The 20,378-nt window shown below is 33.4% G+C and overlaps 3 protein-coding genes across 4 annotated transcripts in view; 2 read left to right on the forward strand and 1 right to left on the reverse strand.

The window, feature by feature from the left end:
* The window catches only part of gogo (thrombospondin-1 like protein golden goal), a 293,513-nt gene that overhangs the window by 193,674 nt on the left and 79,461 nt on the right, over positions 1-20,378 (reverse strand). The window lies entirely within an intron of this gene.
* LOC142975808 (juvenile hormone esterase-like) lies at positions 864-4,760 on the forward strand. Its single transcript, XM_076118882.1, has 4 exons — positions 864-1,436; positions 2,070-3,201; positions 3,354-3,540; positions 3,945-4,760. The coding sequence occupies exons 1-4, from the start codon at positions 1,305-1,307 to the stop codon at positions 4,108-4,110; spliced, it is 1,617 nt and encodes a 538-aa protein (XP_075974997.1). The 5' UTR covers positions 864-1,304; the 3' UTR covers positions 4,111-4,760.
* Positions 12,885-19,394, forward strand: LOC142976095 (juvenile hormone esterase-like). 2 transcript variants are annotated; one of them, XM_076119320.1, is made up of 4 exons: positions 12,885-12,977; positions 14,595-14,734; positions 16,389-17,680; positions 19,140-19,394. In XM_076119320.1, exons 1-4 carry the CDS (start codon positions 12,911-12,913, stop codon positions 19,303-19,305), a joined length of 1,665 nt encoding a protein of 554 aa, XP_075975435.1. In that variant the 5' UTR covers positions 12,885-12,910; the 3' UTR covers positions 19,306-19,394. The 2 variants fall into 2 exon arrangements, with proteins under 2 accessions (XP_075975435.1, XP_075975436.1); XM_076119321.1 differs by lacking the exon at positions 12,885-12,977 and adding an exon at positions 13,505-13,560 and having other exon boundaries at positions 19,140-19,393.

Consider the following 20,378-nt stretch of genomic DNA (forward strand, 5'->3'; position numbering starts at 1 on the left):
CACTACCGACCGCGCCACAGAGGCAGTCAAGTAGAACATACATAGTAATTAAAAACTCCGTCTGTATTATGGACACAACCACAAAATTCTCAAGATCATTGAATAACACAATATTTACCAAAAAAAAACCCTCAAATACAACAGAAATTACACAGTAACAAAATGCATTTCATAAATGTGTTTTATCCTGAGTTTAACGCGTAAACTTTTGGTTTGAGCCACTTTCAACACGGCTGCATTGATTTCACGAAATTAAATTAGTTTTGTAGTCGGCGCAATTCGTCGACAGACCCAGTGTAAAGCGAGACGAAACTAAAACTGTGCATAAAGCTAACAGTAGGTACTACTGTGTTTTATGATTTTGTAATAGCATTTTGCATATATATGTAAAACTAGCCTTGTTATCACAGGGGCGGAGAGAAACTACAGAGCTGCAGAGGTTTGTTTCATCCTTTCTTCTTAAAAGACGCCTTTTATTTAAGAATACTCTTTTTTTAAGAGCAGAAATCCTCTTGTGTCGCGAGGACTTTTACAAACTTGCAAACAATACGTACAATGTACAACCAGGCCACTATTTGTAGCCTGGTTGTAATATTATGTTGTTGCAATATTATGTGTTCCAAGTGGGAAGCGAACCCACAACCCCCAGACGCGGTAATGGATTAGTGACACCTTAACCATTGCACCACGAAGACCATTAGAATCACTTTACTTTTGTCTAGGCCCTGGCAGTAGGTACTTTGTGTCCGTTGTTTGTATGTTCGTAAGAGTCCCGGGACACAAGAGTAATGTTTAATGCTAAAGTATTTTTTCTTTAAAAACGTAAGCCTTTTTTGCCTAAATTATCATATATTGCTTGACCGTAGGGTCCAACACCATAAATATACCTATTGTCCTTTCAAAATGACAGTAAATCATTATTTTTACATGCAATTTTTTACTTAATTTCCATATTACGTATTCAACAATTAATCATATTAAGATGTTTTGTATATTTTATATTTTTGACTCAAAAATCTGTCTTGACTCAAGAATCTGTTGGTTATTCAGTGTTTCAATTCGTAAGCAAACGGGTGGTCGACAAGGCCTCCCTTACAAAAAATAGTTAAGACACTATAGTAAATTATATCTGTGCTTAGATTACATCTCAACCAGGGTTATTGACCTTTCAATAATAGGCTGATATACTTGCACCAACATACGATCACAGGTTTGACCAAAACGTCATATCAGCTAAAGAAAAAATAATACACGAACGTAATAAACTTCATATTTGATATTAATCTAATACAGAGTTGGGTAACATGGTGGAAGTGAAAGTACAGCAAGGTTGGCTTCGTGGTGAGAAGCTGGACACAGTGACTGGTGACGGACAGTATTACAGCTTCAAAGGTATTCCCTACGCGCAACCACCGCTCGGGAAACTGAGATTTAAGGTAAGAAACTTGGACATAATATCAGTCAGTTATGTTGACAATCTGTGTTACTGACTGACATAGTGCTCTATCAACGCAGATCCTAAACCACTGGACGGATCGGGCAGGATTTTGATCAATTCTACCCCCAAGGGGATAAAAGAGCGGATGAATGTTTGTATAAAAATTTTATCGTAAACCACAAACCAAGTCGCGGGCAAAAGTAAATCCAGCACTTGGCAAACGTAGTGGAGTCTTGTTTACTCTTCTTAATTCTTGTGGTTAAACATTATTTAGAAGCAAATAGTTTAAATGTTTAAATTTATTTATTTATTTGATATAATATCTGTGACATAGCGTTCTTACTAAATTACATTACTATGTATTTATGTGAACGTTGTAAACAATTTTTTTTTGCTTCACAAATAAAATAAACTTTCAATGTCGTTTTGTTATAGAAGCCCAATAAAAAAATATGATTGTAATATTGTTATCATAAATACATTGTAATTTAATATATTCAAGGACAAGATGTTTTTACGTTTTACCAATATACGCGTGGAACGAAATAAAATACCTATACACATAAACGTGATAAAAAATATTAGCATAAAGTTTACTAATTTTCAATAATTGCTCCTATTAATCTTTCAGGCACCTCTTCCACCTTTACCATGGGATGGTGTTCGAGAAGCCAAAGAACACGGAGCAAAATGTCCTCAAATCGACATATTCAGTTTTGTCTTCCAACCAGGCAATGAGGACTGTTTACACCTCAGTGTATACACCCCCGAATTAACCCCTGAAGTGCCTCTCCCAGTCATAGTCTTCATTCACGGCGGCTGCTTTAAAAGTGGCTCAGGAAATTCCAAAAACTATGCCGGAGATTTCCTAGTCAGTCGTGGAGTCATTCTTGTTACTATGAACTACCGGTTGGATGCTTTAGGTTTCCTATGTTTAGACACCGAAGAAGTCCCAGGAAACGCTGGTATGAAAGACCAGGTAGCTGCTCTAAGATGGGTGAGAGACAATATTAGAAACTTCGGGGGAGATCCAGCTAATGTCACGCTCATGGGTCATAGTTCTGGAGCGGCATGTGCTGGGCTACATCTGCTGTCTCCAATGTCGAAAGGACTTTTTAATAGAGTGATCATAATGAGTGGTTCACCTACTTGTGACTGGGCTGTTCCATTTGAACCACAAAAACGAGCTTTTATCCTCGGTAAAGAACTCGGTCTGGAAACAGATGACCCGAGTATACTTCTGGAGTTTCTACAAAACGTTCCTGTTGAAAATCTAATAAATACTAGTCCATATGTGCTGTCGTTTGAAGAACGTAACGATAATATACTTAAGATGGTTCATTTTACACCGGTTATAGAAAAGAATTTTGGTCAAGAACAATTTCTGACTGATGATCCAATAAAATTGTTGAAAGACGGAAAAATCAATGATGTTGACGTTTTTCTTGGACATACAAGCGAAGAATCTTTAATTTATATCAGTACTTTTGAAGAATACTTAAAGAAACTAATACTATCTCATAACAGATACCCAGAAATACTAGTTCCGAGGAAGATACAACTAATGTGTACTGCAAAACAAATTTTGGATTTATCCAAGAGAATCCATGATTTTTATTTTGAAGGGAAGTCTATAAATATTGATACGATGAAGGAATTTATCAGATATTGCAGTGATGCTGGATATATCTATGATATAAATAGTTTTATGTCCAAACTGGCTAAGGTCGGGTCTGGTCGACGCTACATGTATAGATTTTCAGGTATTTTATTTAGTTTCGTGGCAATCCTGGTTTTATGCCTATAGCCTAATTCCACCAATAACACTGTAATAAACAAAATATATCAATAAAATATTATAATGTCATATTTTCCCGACCGCCAAGCAATTATGTTAAAATAAAAATCTTTTCAGGTATATCTGATAGGAATATCTACGGTAACCCAGGTTTAAAGTATGGGATCAAGGGCGCGGGACACTTGGATGATATGGTACATTTAATGCCAACGCAGCTTGTGAAGGTAAAACTGGAGAAGAATAGCAAAGCATATGACCTGATTCAGCTGACTACTACTGTTTTTTCGAACTTTGCTAAATATGGGTGAGTACTACAATTAGTGACACCAGCAAGCTCTTACAGGTATTGACGGATTCCAGCGATACTTAATACATTTTTGGTGGAAAATCAGCCATGTTATTTATATTCTACGTCAATATCACTATAGCTGCACAAACATACATTCAGATATGAAACGAATATGGGGTAAAATACGCTAACATTTTCTAGACACTACTAGAAAGCGTTATCTTTTTAGGCATGAACCTAGAAAATTTTACTTAAGTCAGATTACAGACTAAAGAAAAGAAGAGAAAGCGACAGGAGTAGAGAGAGAGAGAGAGACAAAATAATATTAACTAGAAGTAGTTTGAAACTGATAGATAGGCAAGGAATAATCTCCTTACTCGTATTCCTGTTGACTAACTTTTGATAATTTTTGTTTTCAGTAACCCCACGCCGGACGCTTCACTTGGAGTAACCTGGCCTAAATATGACAGTACAAATCAAGCCTTTGTTGACATCGGAGACACTTTGACTGTAGGCAGTCATCCTGCTGGCGAAGCCCTTGATTTCTGGAGGAGTATTTACGAAGAAGTTAGACTTGACTATTAAATTATAAGCTTAGTTTTAAGGACTCTGAAATATAGAAAAATAAAATAGTTATAACAGTTTAATGGTATTCGTAGTAAATATGAGAATGTTGTCAAGTTAACATAAAAGAACAAGGGTCAAAATAATAGGCGACTTCAGTAGCTCGATTCTCTACCGCTATCGACTATCGACAACCGGCTGGCTATCGAGAAAGTTAACACGAAAAAATCTGATCAGCTCCTCTAGCGGCCTCAATAGGAACTATTTTGGCAGTACATTTTAAATATCAAACTCTCGATACTCGACAGTACCGACTGTTGAGAATTGCGCTACTGACCAATTTATTTTTATTATTGAAGTTGTGCACTGCTTTTAAAACTGTTTAATGAAAGGGTAATAAATTAATTGATTGTATTTTGATCGTAAATTAAAAAGATTTTACCATAGTTATACATCATCATTTAACTTTTATTTAAACTTTTAGAGCTTTTAAATAAGTGTTATTTATCAAACTACCTTACTGAGCAGCGGTTTTAATCTAAAGTATCCTATCAATCTTATAAAATAGTGAATATTTTAGCACATTTCTAAGCCTAGTCTAGCCTTAAAATGTAGTTGCAAAGAAATTCTTCTGAAACCTTTAATACAATACAATTTGACCTCTTTTCAGAAAAGGGTCAAAATCAAAATCAAAATCAAAATTGTTTATTTGTCAAACATAGGTATTTTATATATGATCTTAGATACATGTAAATAGTCCGCTATGTTTTGTCATAAATGACATACAAATCTTTAAAATGAAATTATTTTACACATAACATATTAGTACCTAACTTAATTATAATAAATATTATTTTTATATAAACAAATAATTTATGTGTTAACAATGACAATAATATATTAACTATAGGGTAGGTACAGGTGCCTATACTAGTGACAGTGGTTGATGAATAGAAATTCTTAAGTTTACATCATTTTATCATTTAGAAATTCATCAATGGTGTAATAACATTTATTTAATAAAAAGTCATGAAGCGACTTTTTAATTTTTTTTAGAGGCAACACTTTTATTTGTTCTGGAATTTTATTATAAATTTGAGGAGCAATACCAAAAAACCTTTTTTTTAGAAGTGAAGTCCTGCACTGTATACTACACAGTTGATTTAAATATTGAGAGCGTATTGGGTTTTTGTTAACTTCTGATTTCTTTTTAAATAAATTTGTGTTAGTTTTTACAAAAAGTGCTGTCTCTAGAATATATAAACATGGTAGAGTTAACAATTTAAGTTTTTTGAACAAAGGAACACAACTGTCTGTTGATTTTAAATTGCACATTGCCCTTAAACATCTTTTCTGCATCTTAAATATTAGCTCTCTATTGGTCGATTGTCCCCAAAAAATGATGCCGTAACGGAGAATAGAGGCAACAAGTCCATGGTATGCTGTAACTAGCGTCTCAGTGTTTACTGTCTTTGAAATTTGAAATAGTAGGTAGGATGCTTTATTTAATCGTTTACATATTTCTTCAAGATGTGGTTTCCAGGTAAGTTTACTATCTACTGTTATTCCAAGGAATTTTGTAGTAGTAGCCTCTTCTATTTGACAGTCATTATATGTGATGTTGACTGGTGGAGCCTCAAGACGCTGATGGAAGTGCATTATATTTGTTTTATTTAAATTAATTACAAGATTATTATTATTAAGCCAGTTTATTATATCAGTAAGGGAATTGTTGATGTCGTTTTGATAATTATCTGGATCAGTGCACTCTATAATAGCTGTGCTGTCATCTGCAAAAAGTATCATTTTTTTACTGATGTTTTTGGGCAGATCATTAATATAAATTAAGAAAAGAAGAGGTCCTAAGACACTGCCTTGTGGCACACCATAGTGTAAATCTCTTTCTATAGAGGTGTAATTTTTTTCTATTTTGGTACTAGGACAAATTCGTGATATTTCTGTACATTGGACTCTATTACTTAAATATGATTTAAGGAGTTTTAGAATATTTCCTCTGATGCCATATCCATACAGTTTTTGTAACAAAATTTTATGATCTACGTAATCAAAAGCTTTTGTCATATCAGCATAGATAACGCATACGGGATTTCTTTTGTCAACAGAAGTCATAACATTAGAGAGTAAGTCATAGAGTGCCATGTTAATATTAGTATTTTTTCGGAACCCTTTCTGTTCATTACAAAAGAGACTGAATTTTTCAAAATAATTATAAATGGAGTTATATATAACTTTCTCAAAGATTTTTGAAAAAACAGGTACTTTCGCTATTGGTCTATAATTTTTTACGTCTGTTTTATCATTTTTCTTAAAAAGGGGTTTAATTACTACTTTTTTTAGACCAGTTGGATACACACCATCAGTGATGCAAAGATTAATTATATGAGAGAGGGGTGAAGCTATAACATCCTTAACATATTTTATTACCTTAGTCGATATGCCATCGTATCCAACCGTATTAGTATTTTTTAAGCTATCAATTATTTTTATTATATCGTAATCCGAAGTGGGTAGCATAAATAATGATTGTGTAGATATATTATTAAAAGAATAGTCTTTATTTATATCATTTTGTGTTTGAATATTATTTTCAATGGAATCTATAAAATAATCGTTAAATGTATTAGCGATATCTAATGGTTTTAAATGATTTACATTATTTTATTTTAAGGATAGTATTGGTTCCGGGGGCAAGCACCATTTTGATTTATTAATTATTTGCCATGCAGCTTTTGATTTATTATTAGATGTATTTATATGATGGTTATTTTGTGCTATCTGTGTTAATTTGATGATTTTTTTGTATAAAGTAGAATAAGTTTTGAAAGCTAGTTTATTTTTAGAATTAGGATTAAATCTATACGTCCAAAGTAACTGCCTTTGTTTTTTACTACATGTTTTAATGCCGCGGGATATCCATTTGGTTTTTTTATTAGTATTAATGGTTATGATTTTCGGAGGAAAACATAGTTTGTACAGTTCCATAAACTCATCAATAAATTTTTCATAACATTCATTAGCATTTTGGGCTTTATAAACTTCTGAGAAGGATAGGCATTTTAAATGATTCTTGAATGTTGTAAGATTATTTGCTGATATGTTCTGTTTTTTAGTTTTCCAGCAATTTAGTTTACAGGTTTTCTTTATTGGTACTTTAAGTAACTGAGACGTGTGATCTGAAAGAATTAAATCAATTATTACGGCCTTGGAATCTTTTCGGTATGAATGTGCGAAGTTATCAATGCATGTGTTACTACTTAGTCTAGTTGGTTTGTAAAGTTCAAGTTGTAAATTGTACTGCAAGAGAAAACTTTCAAATTCCAAAGTAATTGTATTTCTCTTTAACACATCAATGTTAAAATCGCCGGCTAAAATCACTTTTTTATTTGAACGGGAGCAAATCTTTTGGAGAACATTTTCTAATCTTTCATAAAACACGCTATAATTATGTTTCGGTATTCTATATATACAAATAATAATAATATTATAGGATAATAATTCTACGCCACAACATTCAAAAACGCCTGTTACTGATTGTTTTGCGACATCAGTTAATTCCTTATATTGCAGTCCCATCCTAACAAAAATGCAAGTACCTCCTCGTTTAGTATGTCTTGTAAAGTAAGAAGCAGGACAAAAGTTAGGTATATGTAACATATTCTCACAACCAGCCTCTACAAAGTGCTCCGTCAAACAAATAACGTCTACGGTAGTTCCTTTATTATAAAATTCTTCTAATTTAACTTGCAACAAATCTGATTTGTTGATTAGTCCGGCAATATTTTGATGGAGTATGCTGAGATAATTATAAAAGAAAAAACTGAGAGTTCTTAGACGGCTGTATTTCTGAGGTGCTAGTTAATAATTCTGCTTCATTTTTTTGGGGAGAATCGTTACATAATTTATTGCTCCTTAAAGCGCTTAATTTTAGAATGAGCTTTTGCAAATCTGCTATTATAATATTTAAGCCTTTGTTATTTAAATTCCCATATTGTGGGTTATATGTGTTATAGGTATATGGAAGGTTGAGATTAGAATCTAAGATATGTGCATAATTGTGTGTCTCCGCATCTAGGTATAGTAAATTATTGAAAGTGTCAATTCGACTATTAAATATAACATTTTTCTTGATCATGTACTTAAAAGTAGGAAGGCATATTATAAAGTTAGTATGAGTTAGCGTTAATAATTTTTCACGAATGTATGTTACAAGCTCTATATAATTATACGTTTTTCTGAAATTCTCTTCTCCTATATATATTACACAGTAATCTGAAAATGTAAACTTATGAACCTTCTTTTCTATACCATCTAAGAGCTGTTTCAATCCACATTTAGGCTTACGATAATGGCACATATTATATTCGCTTAAATTAGTTGTTCTTTTGCTTAATGTATAGATTCTATTTGACATTTCACTGCTTATTACACATATGTTATGTTTTACCTGGTTATTATTCGTACTGATTTTATCATTAACAGCGATAGTATTAGTAGCTAGTGTTGCTATTTTAGTAGCTTCAACTCGAGGTGTAGAGATTGTGGAGCAAATTTGTATGTCCTTAGAAGTCTGCGTTTGTTTAGTGTCCATAGTTCTTGTATTACCATTTTTCTTTAATAAATCTGTGTTTATTTGCTTTAACTTGCTATTTTCGGTGGATAAAGTCTCAATTTTTTCTAATGCCGTTTTCAATTGCAATTTAAGACTTTGTATTTCTTCTTCATAGTTACTATTCATTTGTTTTTGGTAGTGATCATTTTCATCCTCGGACATATCGGGCAGGTCCTCAGTTACGATGCAATCCAAAGTACGGGAGTTATCGCAATCATTTGATTCCGATCGAGTGCGTGTGCGCGTACGCCGGAACGTAATATTTTCTAAGAAATTCATTTTTTATTCGTTATATTTAATGTTGTTTTAGTTCTACTAGTACGATAAACGTTTAATAACAAATCTTAAAAAATCCTCAAAAAGTCCTGTCTATCGGTAAGATCTGAACTCGCGACACTATGTTACAACTTCGTAGAGTCAGATGCACTTCAATTTACGCTATTGATGCGGTTATGACTGTAGACCAAATAGGCGAATACGTTGTTAATGTTTGTAAACATTGAATTCCTGGTTTCTGATTGGTCAATAATTGTCATCACTGAGTTTAAATAAAATTAACGAATACAATATTTGTACACTTCACAAATTAGTTGTTATTTGTTTGTATACGCAAAATTAGTCAATTGTTTGTTAAAACACTGTCTCTTATAGAAGTTTACTATGTTTTAATTAATGTTTTATTTGTTTTAAGCACTTATTTTGGTTATACTGTTATTCTCACTGCACATTCACTTGCTATTTTTTTAAACTGGATTTTCAAAACTTTTACTGAAGGTACAGATCTGCCTTCATTTTATGTTCATTATTGTTGTTAGAGAGTTGAATTAATTATACTGAAACGGATGATAACACACTTTTTATATTTTATTTTAAAATTTTACACGGAGCTGATGTTAACACGGCAACTAGCGCCACCTATACTATACGGCGTACGGGTACGGCGTAATTGTTAACACTTATCACAAAGGTTTGAACCAATATTGGGTGCAAATAGAATTTCAATATTTACAAAGGATCGGTTTGGTTGGCGTCTAGAATTATGCATCAATTGATAAAACATTTTATGGACATATCCATAAGTTTACTCGTCAAACCAGTGCGAAAAAGACTCATCTTTATAAATGCGAAGAGATATGTAGTGTGTTTAATAAATAACAACAATAACAAGCGTGGTTCTGTTTAATACTTCGTGCTTTTGCATATAACGATCTCCGCGCCGTATTTTCTCGCAGAAATGCAATCCTTATGGTGTTTTCCTTCACCGCAATTGCAAACAGATAATTATTTTTAAGCTTCCTTTCTTTTATATTCTTAATGTTTTTTTTTATATATTTGTTTTTTTTTTTTTCGTCAATGTGTATACTTATATAGTTTTAATTTTAATAATTTAATGTAAATATTTAGTTTTATAAGTTTTGTACTGTATAATATGTAATAAAATTCTATTGTTAGATTAATTAATGAATAAAATACCAACATTAAACTATTTAGTCGATTATATCAATTTAATGTCTAGTTTTTAAAGCGTAGCTTGTTATAAAATATGACTTGTACGTGTATGACGTGATGACTTGTATGAGAAGTTTTAACTTAAATAAACCACTATTCTGTAGTGCAATTCTCTTCAGTCGGTACCACCGACTATCGACTGGCCGATCAACGCCCATATCGAACGCTGTATAAACAATTTTTGAAATACATTTTAAATGTCAAACTCTCGATACCCGATAGTACTGACTGTAGTGAGAAGCTGCTGAGTATGTGTCCACAATGCCCCTTTATGAATAAAATAGCAAGTTGTCATCCAAAGGCATAAATAATAATAAATTCATCACATTGACAATAGCTCATGTACATAATACAAATTGCACATCACTGAGTTTGATTTATTTATTCAGGTTGCAGCAAAAAAATGAACTCTATCAATCTAATTTTGTATTGTTTTATAACAGGATTTAAGTATGAGATCACTCTGATTGACTTAATATTATTTGTGTTGATAAAATTTGCTAATTTTGAATTATTATTTAAACTTTACTATAAAGTGTTTATTGTCGTTTAGAAAACAAAAAAATGTTTTAACTTTTGCACAATTGAGTTTATTCTTTTTTGTACAAAACACGGATACTGAATATAATCAGATCAATTCTCAGTCAGATCACAGAACAGACAGTCGCGCTCATTACATAAATATTTAAATTTTAAATAATAGATGGGTTTAAGGATTAGCCTTCGGACCCTACGTGTTATTGTCTCTCAGAAATGCAGTTTCCTTGTGGGTTTTCCTTCACTGCAAAAGTACAGTGAGCATTCTTTATACCTACATGACTATGAAAAAACGGTAATTGTCTTAGGTACTTTTAAATAATGGCATTGGAAACGAATACTTATATATAAGTCTGTTCGAAGCAAATGTTCCGTATCTCTACTACAAGCCGCGTTAGAGATTATCTACGGAAGTCAAAACAACTGTTCACGTTGTTTTGACTTCCGTAGAAAATCTACAAAGAGATTATTTCTATTTTAATAAAATTTTATAAAAATGTTTATTTATTTATTTATTGGACACGCATAGCAGGAGATAGGGAGGACTGGAAGAAAATGGGGGAGGCCTTTACCCAGCAGTGGGACAATACAGGCTAACAAAAAAATATATATTATATTTTACTAGCTGACCCGCGCAACTTCGCTTGCGTCACATAGGAGAGAATGGGCAATAATTTTCCCCGTTTTTGTAAAATTTTTCGTTGCTACTCCGCTCCTAATGGCCGTAGCGTGATGTTATAGCTTATAGCCTTCCTCGATAAATGGCCTATCTAACACCGAAAGAATTTTTCAAATCGGACCAGTAAGTTCCTGAGATTAGCGCGTTCAAACAAACAAACAAACAAACAAACTCTTCAGCTTTATAATATTAGTATAGATTAGTATAGATTTGGTGATTAAAAAGCAGCCAGAAGTTTCTTGCCAGCGCTTCCCATTGTCCTATCTTTCGAAATGTAGAAAATCGCGCTAAAACGTGCCCCTTGGTGAATAAAATAGCAAGTTGTCATCCAAAAACTTGAATAACAATTAATTCAAAAATTCAATCGCACCACAATTTACAATTTCAAATGACAATAACAAAAATTATACAAATCGGACAATACAGTTTGATTTATAATATTCAGATTGTGGGACTGGAAAAATATTAGTCCAATGATATTTTTTTTAGAACAGGATTTGAGTATTAGATCACTTTAATCGTTTTAATATTTGTATTTATGGAAGTCTTAACAATTATTCTCCAATAAGCTTTTCTCAATAATATACCACTTTAGTTACTATTACTAGTAGGTAGGTGCTATTTATATAAAATTGTAAATTTCAACTATTTTAACTTTACACAATTGAATAGCATGCTACCTTATCCTTACTCAAAGAAAAACTAATCACAGTTAGGAATTAAATATAAATTTTGAATAACAGTCAATTTAACGTACAAAAGTAGCAAAATTCCAAACAATTTTTATTATCTAATAAAATGTACCGAGTGAAATCGAACCCACAAACCACATCCGTGGTGACGTTTAACCACGATACACGTTGTCAAAATCATTATAATGTCACGTCCTTTTAGCTGCGTAGCCGATTTTAAGCCACGACGGCGGCCAGTTTCATTGACACAGCTAAGTGTGCTGGACTTTGTTTATAGTATCTAAACAATACACAAATAAATGTGAAAACAATACACAGGTACGCTCTCTATTCCCTCACTCTCATAGTCCGGTGAGACGGATAGCCGACGACCAGTGAGAGATCAGGCGCAGGACCGACGGCTTTACATGCTCTCTGAGGCAAAAAGGTACAACTTGAACTTCCTAACTACGGGCAATTTATACATATACGTATAATTTTAATAGGATATGAGAATTAGCGCGAACACGTATTTTACCTTGAAATGCCTAATATTTCGGCGCAGGTTGCACTCGCCGCGGTCTCAGTTTGACTTAATCAGATCGCGTAAATTCCCGCATCCTACTATAATCATGTACTTAACGTGAAAGTTTAAAGATCCAGGCAACTTACTAAGCATTGGCAGAAAAACTTAAAAAGTCCTGCGCGGATATAATTATAAATATCTATAGAATAACAGCTGTTATGATAACAGTTCTTGTTGTAGTGTGTTTAGTGATAATGTGAGTGTTTATAATGATAAACAACAATCAAGTTACTCCCAAGTGGCACGCGTCGTCAGTCGCGACGGCGCAACAAACAGGTACGAACGGATCAGGCATTAAATGTACAGTCTATATTAATTAATTAATTTGTCTATAAAATATCTATAAATATCAACAAGTTACTAGGTAAAGGCCCAATTATTTTGCACATCGCATAGAAGCTAGTATTATTATTGACATGCTCATTAAAATGCAAAAATAAATAATTTCAAAGAAAAATCAATTATTAGGTGGTAAATTAATTTCAAATTAGGTATATAGTGTGCACAACTAAAGTTTTGTACAAGTTGCTCATGTAGATATTTATGTATTGAAATTGAAAATTAATTTTAAAATCTGTTTATTTTTTCTTATAATAAGAAGTCGAGTCTCAAACATGTACCACCGACACTAATTCAATACTTTACGTTTCATAAATCAATCTTGTACCCACGTATCTTGTGCAACGATTAAAAAAATATTAAGATTTCAAACTTGTGAAGCTGACTGTACAAGTTAAATATAGATTATTATGTGTGGTATATAAGCTGCAAGACTTTGTGAAAAGGTTTTAAACGATATTCGTCTGTTTCGCGATACAGTTCGCGGAAATCTTAATCTTTGATGTGAAAAAAGAATTTGGTATAATTTTTTATCTATATCGTAATTTGAGATCATAATTTTTAACGTGTGTATATTTATTACTAGCTGACCCGCGCAACTTCGCTTGCGTCACATAAGAGAGAATGGGTCAGAATTTTCCACGTTTTTGTAACACTTTTTACTGTTACTCTGTTCCTATTGGTCGTAGCGTGATGATATAAAATATGCTTTTTTTTTCACGAAAAATATTCTCAAAATTATTTATATCTCTTAATATAACGAAATCGCGCTAAGGCATGTCCGCCATTAAAACAGTTGCCATGACAACGGAATTTTGTTAATTCAGTGTCATTATAATATTGAATATTCGCGACTTCGTCCGCCACCTGAATTTTCCCGGGAAATGCGTCATTTTCCCGGAGTAAAAAGTAGCCTATGTCCTTTCTCGGGTATCAAAATATCTCCATACCAAATTTCATGCAAATTGGTTCAGTAGTTTAGGCGTGATTGAGTAGCAGACAGACAGACAGACAGACAGACAGACAGACAGAGTTACTTTCGCATTTATAATATTAGTATGGATCTAATGTTATGCGAGAATTAACGCGAACATGCATATTACCTTGAAAAGCTTGACGTTGCAAAGATAAAATTAATGTTAGAACTAATTCCCATAATAAAAGATAATAAAGTAATTAAGAGTAATTATTTCTAAACGATAACTTTAATTTATAATATTGTTGATAATTTACAAAGAATCTCCACACAATATCTCTACAATCCTTCGATAAAATTATCTTACGATAACTCAATTCAAAGCCAAAACAATAACAAGTAATGAAACACTGAAAAATACCTAAAATATGAAAAAAAAAAATAGTTCTAAATCTCCTCATTTTCAATCTGCTTTACTAATAAATTACTACATTTTTTCTTGACTCTTTTACTATCCCACTGCAGGGTAAGGGTCCCCTCTCAAGCGAAGGAACAACTTATCCATAAAAAAAAATATATGTTGAAAAACCTAGTAAATGTGTTCTAAGTAAAAGAAACTCAGTCTAAATATGTTGTAGGCTGTGTGAAAATGGTGCAAGTGAGCGTGAGTGACGGTCTACTGGAAGGCGAAGTGATACAGAACGAGTACGGAGGAACCTACTGCAGTTTTAAAGGCATACCTTATGCTGAACCTCCCATAGGAGACCTACGATTCAAGGTAAATCTTTTATATATAAAAACTAGGTGACCCGGCAAACGTTGTTTTGAAATATAAATAAAAAAAGGGGTATGAAAAATAGATGTTGGCTGATTCTCAGACCTACTCAATATGCTCACAAAATTTCACAATCACAAATTGCATGAGAATCGGTCAAGCCGTTTCGGAGGAGTACGGTAATTAACATGGTGACATGGAAATTTGCTTCATTCGCCAAATGTAAAAGCGCTAAGCGTAAAACTCAAGAACGGCTGAACCGATTTCACTAATTTTCGACCACTCTTATAGTCCTAATATAAATAAAACTTAACTAAAGAAATCCACGTGTTATCACAAAAAATGGATAATATATCAACTCAATGCTATTCAAAGACCTTTAAAAATGAAATATATTCAAAAGTGTCAAGAAGTTTAGTCCACTAAATCAAATCGGGACAAGTTTTCGAACTGGTTGTACACAATAATTAAATGTAATTTTAACAATGTCATGTGTCAATATTTGACCTTAATGAATAAATGATTTATTTTGTTTTTGTTTTAAACGCTTAGCAAACTCTTAATATCTTTGCTATCTTTGGTTCGGCATTAATCGGCCTAGAGGCGCGGATAAACCGAATATGACTAGATCAGAGGTTCCCAACCTTTTCTTAGTCCGGGACCACTATGTACTCGTAAGTATATTAAAAATAAAGTGTAATAATCATCGTGAAAATTTTAAATTTTAAAATCATTCGTGGACCATTTTTTGGCTTCCACGGACCACTGGTTGGGAGCCACTGGTCTAGATGAACCCGATCAACACGCGATACAAGAGCAATTCTTAGTGCGGGAGTTGTGTTTTTAAAGCTTTTTTTAAGGCACAAGCCGAACAAATGCAGTAATTACTTCGAGTCGGGTTTGTGGTTCGATAAATATTGCCCAACCGAATATCTGTGTAGCAAGGCTAATCTAACGTAGGTCTATGCAAGATTAACGGCCAGTTTCACAGCGTATAGATAATCTATCTGATGGATAAAATAACAGTTATTTTTTTAATACGACAGTCAATACTCCGGCGGATAAGCTATCCAAGACTTATATAGAACTTATTTGTTTGGTTTGATTTGAATTTTAATTGTGTCTAGTACAACAGTAGTTATAGAACAGTCATGCATACAAATTTTTCTCACGATATTATCTTTCATCGTTATTACATTTCTGATATTTACAAATACAGAAATTTAATAACAATCAAAATACTAATTATCATTATATTTATTCATATAGGTTAAATTTAAATGAAATGCAGAATAAAAATTTACCTACTTAAAATTACTCGTAATTAGTTTGACAAAACGAAAATGATATCAATGAAAAATACCAGTTAACTACTAATGATATGATCATTAATTTTATCATTTACGATATTATTTCAATGATTCATTCGATGTACGATAAATAGATGCAATAATTTTTAATATTGAACATTAATTAGTTCACAGTGTTCTTCTGCAATTTTTGAGCCGTTTTAATTTGCTCATGACACTTTACCTTCATATCAAATTAAATAAATTGATAACTCCACTTTTAAATAATGTACATTTTGAATTAAATTTATCTTACTTGTTTATTTTTTTTCCAAATGAGTTTAATGTCCTTTAATAATTCTTTTTAGGCTCCTCAACCTCCGAAACCATGGGCCGGGACAAGAAGTGCAAAAGAATTCGGCCCAGTCTGCCACCAGTTCAACTTTATGTACCCCGACCTTCACATGAGCGAAGACTGTCTTTACATCAACGTGTACACACCAGACACGAAGCCTCACAAACCTTTACCAGTCATGGTGTGGATACACGGCGGTGGCTTCGCATGGGGAAGTGGCAACGACGACTGGTACGGCCCCCAGTTCCTCATAAGACTTGGAGTCATCCTCGTCACCTTCAACTACAGACTTGAAGCACTCGGTTTTCTCTGCCTCGATACCCCAGACATCCCCGGCAATGCTGGCATGAAAGACCAAGTAGCAGCCCTTAGGTGGGTGAAGAAAAATATTGCCAATTTCGGTGGTGATCCAAATAATATTACTATATTCGGAGAGAGTGCTGGCGCGGCCAGCGTTGCTTTCCACCTCGTGTCACCAATGACAAAAGGACTCTTCAACAAAGCCATTACACAAAGTGGAGCCGCCACGTCTTGGTGGTCACGAGACTTCGCATCAGCCGAAAAAACTTTACTACTCGCCAAACAACTAGGTTGCTTTTCTGAAAACATCGAGGAAGTAACCGATTTTTTCAAAAAACAACCACTTGACACGCTTGTCCATTTACGTTTACATGTGTCTAAGAATCAAAAATCATATGAAATTAGTTTTGGTATAGCCGATGAAAAGGATTTTGGGCAAGAAAGATTTTTTTACGGTGACGCCACTGATGTGACGCGAAGGGGAATACACGAAGGTGTGGAAGTCATGACAGGTTATACCCAAGACGAAGGTCTGATGGCAATAGCCGTGGGTGGTCCTTTCGATAACATGATCAAAGAAGCATCTTTTTTTGTTGAATTTTTCGTTCCTAAGTTTATAAAGACACATTGTGTGATAGCGGACCAATTGGCAGTCGGTAGAATAATGCGAGATTTCTACTTCAAGAACGGAGTGTCTAAGGAGGCCGTGTTAAGGTTCATGGCTGCGGACATGTTTCTGTATGATATCATATTTGCAGGGAAATTATACTCGCAGAAGAACAAAGTATACTTTTACAAGTTCACTTGTCAGTCAGAGAGAAATTTCATGGGACATCGTTTCGGTTTCACAGATGTGATTGCTGATAAGAAAGTGGTATGTCATGCGGATGACTTACCTTACCTCTTTCCTATAAAAGCCGAGAAAGGAAAGGTTAATGAAAAATCTAAAGAATTCCAACTGATTGATAGAGTGACGAAGCTTTGGACAAACTTCGCGAAATGTGGGTGAGTACATGTTTGTAAACAATTTTTATTTGGTCATCATGCATGGTTCAAAAGTCCGTTTCTGGGTTAATCACAATTTGATCGTTAGGATTACTGAAGAGCAAAGCCACACGTGATTTTCGTCTCTTTGTGGCATCGGCAATACATACTTATAGAAACCCGTACAGATGTTCATAACTAATAATAATTTTGTTGAAAAGATTAGCGATATGAACGCATTATATGGTCACAGAATTTTTATTCATTTTAATGCGTTATTATTGTTTTACTAGCTGACCCGCTGACTTCGCTTGCGTCACATAAGAGAGTCAAAATTGTCCCCGTTTTTGTAACATTTTTCACTGGTACTCTGCTCCTATTGGTTGTAGCGTGATGATATATAGCCTATAGTCTTCCTTGATAAATGGGCTATCTAATACTGGAAGAATTTTACAAATCGAACCAGTGGTTCATGAGATTAGCGCGTTCAAACAAATAAACAAACTCTTCAGCTTATATAAGTATAGATATAAATGACTTTTGGCATCCCAAAGGTTAAAGTTGTCATTTTGTTTTGTATTTCCCTGTATTTTCACGTTTACGGGTGGTCTTTGGCTTACAAACGAATCAATTGACCCGTAAAGATAATTTCGAACGTTTTGAGTGATTTACTGTTTGCTATCTATGCGATTATTCTGATTGTGTTGCTATGAGCTAACATTGCAACTGTGTTGCAATTATTCATATTGATTGCACTTAAGTTGATACGCGTTCGCATGCAATTCCATATCGTGTTTAGTGATTTCGTGATTTCTTGTCAGATTTTGGATAAAAAAATACAAGACCGCCTTTAAGAATTATCGTTTGGAGACACTGCACAACAGCACGTCTGAAGATTGGTTATGATACACGGCCTTAAGAACCATTTAAATGATAAAAAAGGAAAAGAACAAAATGAAAATACAGTTTATCCATGTGCCAAGTGCGGCTTGGAGTATTAACACTTTCAGAGATTAACAAATACACTTATCTAAAACGTATTATAAAACTTGAGAAGGTATAGTATAATAAAGATACCATAAACTGAAAGTATCTGAACAGAATAATAATTACAAAATTACTTTTTCATAGTTCATTCACCTACATTAGTACAAGAAATAATCATATTTTTTTTGTATAAAAGACAACCCCCGCATTAAGATTGCTTTTGCGTGGCGGGAACTTTTACAAACATACAAACAACGGACACAAAGTACAACCAGACTAGAAACAATTATTTGTGGATCACACGAATAATTGTTCCGTGTGGGAATTGAGTCCACTACCTCCCGACGCAATGGTAGCGGCGTGGTATCATTTTTCTATGTTGTTAATGTTACTATACATTTTTTAACCCATTACTGTCCCGCTGTTGGGCAAGGGTCTCTTCCCCAACTATACATAAAATAAGTAACAATTGTAAAGAGGTTTTTTTCTACAGGAACCCAACTCAAGGCAACATGGAAGTGGAATGGAGACCGTACACTCTACAGAAACAAGAATATCTGGACATCGGCAGAATGGAAATGGCTTCGAAACCTGATGGAGAAGAAATAGAATTCTGGCAAAACATATTCAAACAATACATACCTAAATATACAATATGAATACAAAATTGTGTATTTATTTAACTCAGTATATTAGTATTTGGATCTAACAGATAAGTACAGTCAACAACAACAGTCGTAACGCAGAGTCTGAAACAAAATAAAAGAAATAAAAATGTGTTTTGTGACTTTTAACTAATTGTCGATTGAATAATACTTGTGTGAAGAAAAGGATATTTATCGAACAAATCCAAGATACAAGATTAAATTACGCGTCAAACTAATAATTATAAATACCCGCGACTCGGCGGGAAAAGATTTCCCTGAGTGAAAAGTATTCTATGTGTCCAAGTCAACTCTATATCTGAAACAAATTTATTTAACACCAGTTCAGTGGTTTAGACGTGAAAGCGTAACAGACAGTCAAACGCTTCGTTTAGTTAGTCGTTTTATTATTGCAATAAATAGGTGGGGTAGAAAGGGTAGAAAAGGGTATAAATGTTTGTAAAGAAATTCTATCCTAAGTCACTGAACCACGCGAAGTCGCGGGCCGAAACTAGTAATAAAGTGACACTGAATCTTATAAAAAACGCAGAAACACATGTTTTAATTTACATTAATGATTGAAAACAATAAATAGATGTTCAATTATGAATATTTAATTTCACACAATATTTTTTTCTTTGTCGGAAGACTAGGTTCAAAACATGTTAATAAATTTTAATACGGAAAGCATATCTAACAACAGTATAATTTAAATCACTCATATTGCTCCCAAGAAAAATATTACACTTGACTATGACGTCAAATGCCAAGATTTTTTTACTAAAAAGCGTTTTTATGTTAAACAATGGCTTTCTTACCTATTCTAGTAAGTAACAGACAAAACATTGAGCACTAAGTTAGCCAACACCTTTGGACTTGGTATTAAAAAACCTCATGCTAGTAGTTACACAAGGTTGTTTTTTCCGATGCGTTTCATTGGCTGTGTTATGCAGTTATAATAGGTATAATAACTAATTATAACTTATTATTATTATACCTAGGTCAGTTTTGCATTCTAGCAAAAACATGCAAAGGAATGATTAGTTTTGTTCGTTAAGGGAAAATCTGATGGAATATTATAATACAAA

Source organism: Anticarsia gemmatalis, chromosome 10, assembly GCF_050436995.1.
Source record: "Anticarsia gemmatalis isolate Benzon Research Colony breed Stoneville strain chromosome 10, ilAntGemm2 primary, whole genome shotgun sequence".
In the NCBI taxonomy this organism is placed as follows: domain Eukaryota; kingdom Metazoa; phylum Arthropoda; class Insecta; order Lepidoptera; family Erebidae; genus Anticarsia; species Anticarsia gemmatalis.

Bases quoted from the DNA above. Each gene is read 5' to 3' on its own strand.
- LOC142975808 (XM_076118882.1), top strand. From the start codon at position 1,305: ATGGTGGAAGTGAAAGTACAGCAAGGTTGGCTTCGTGGTGAGAAGCTG. The intron at 3,202-3,353 runs GTATTTTATTTA...AAATCTTTTCAG, and splicing joins CTACATGTATAGATTTTCAG to GTATATCTGATAGGAATATC. The intron at 3,541-3,944 runs GTGAGTACTACA...TTTTGTTTTCAG, and splicing joins TCGAACTTTGCTAAATATGG to TAACCCCACGCCGGACGCTT.
- LOC142976095 (XM_076119320.1), top strand. From the start codon at position 12,911: ATGATAAACAACAATCAAGTTACTCCCAAGTGGCACGCGTCGTCAGTC. The intron at 14,735-16,388 runs GTAAATCTTTTA...AATTCTTTTTAG, and splicing joins TAGGAGACCTACGATTCAAG to GCTCCTCAACCTCCGAAACC. The intron at 17,681-19,139 runs GTGAGTACATGT...TTTTTTCTACAG, and splicing joins ACAAACTTCGCGAAATGTGG to GAACCCAACTCAAGGCAACA.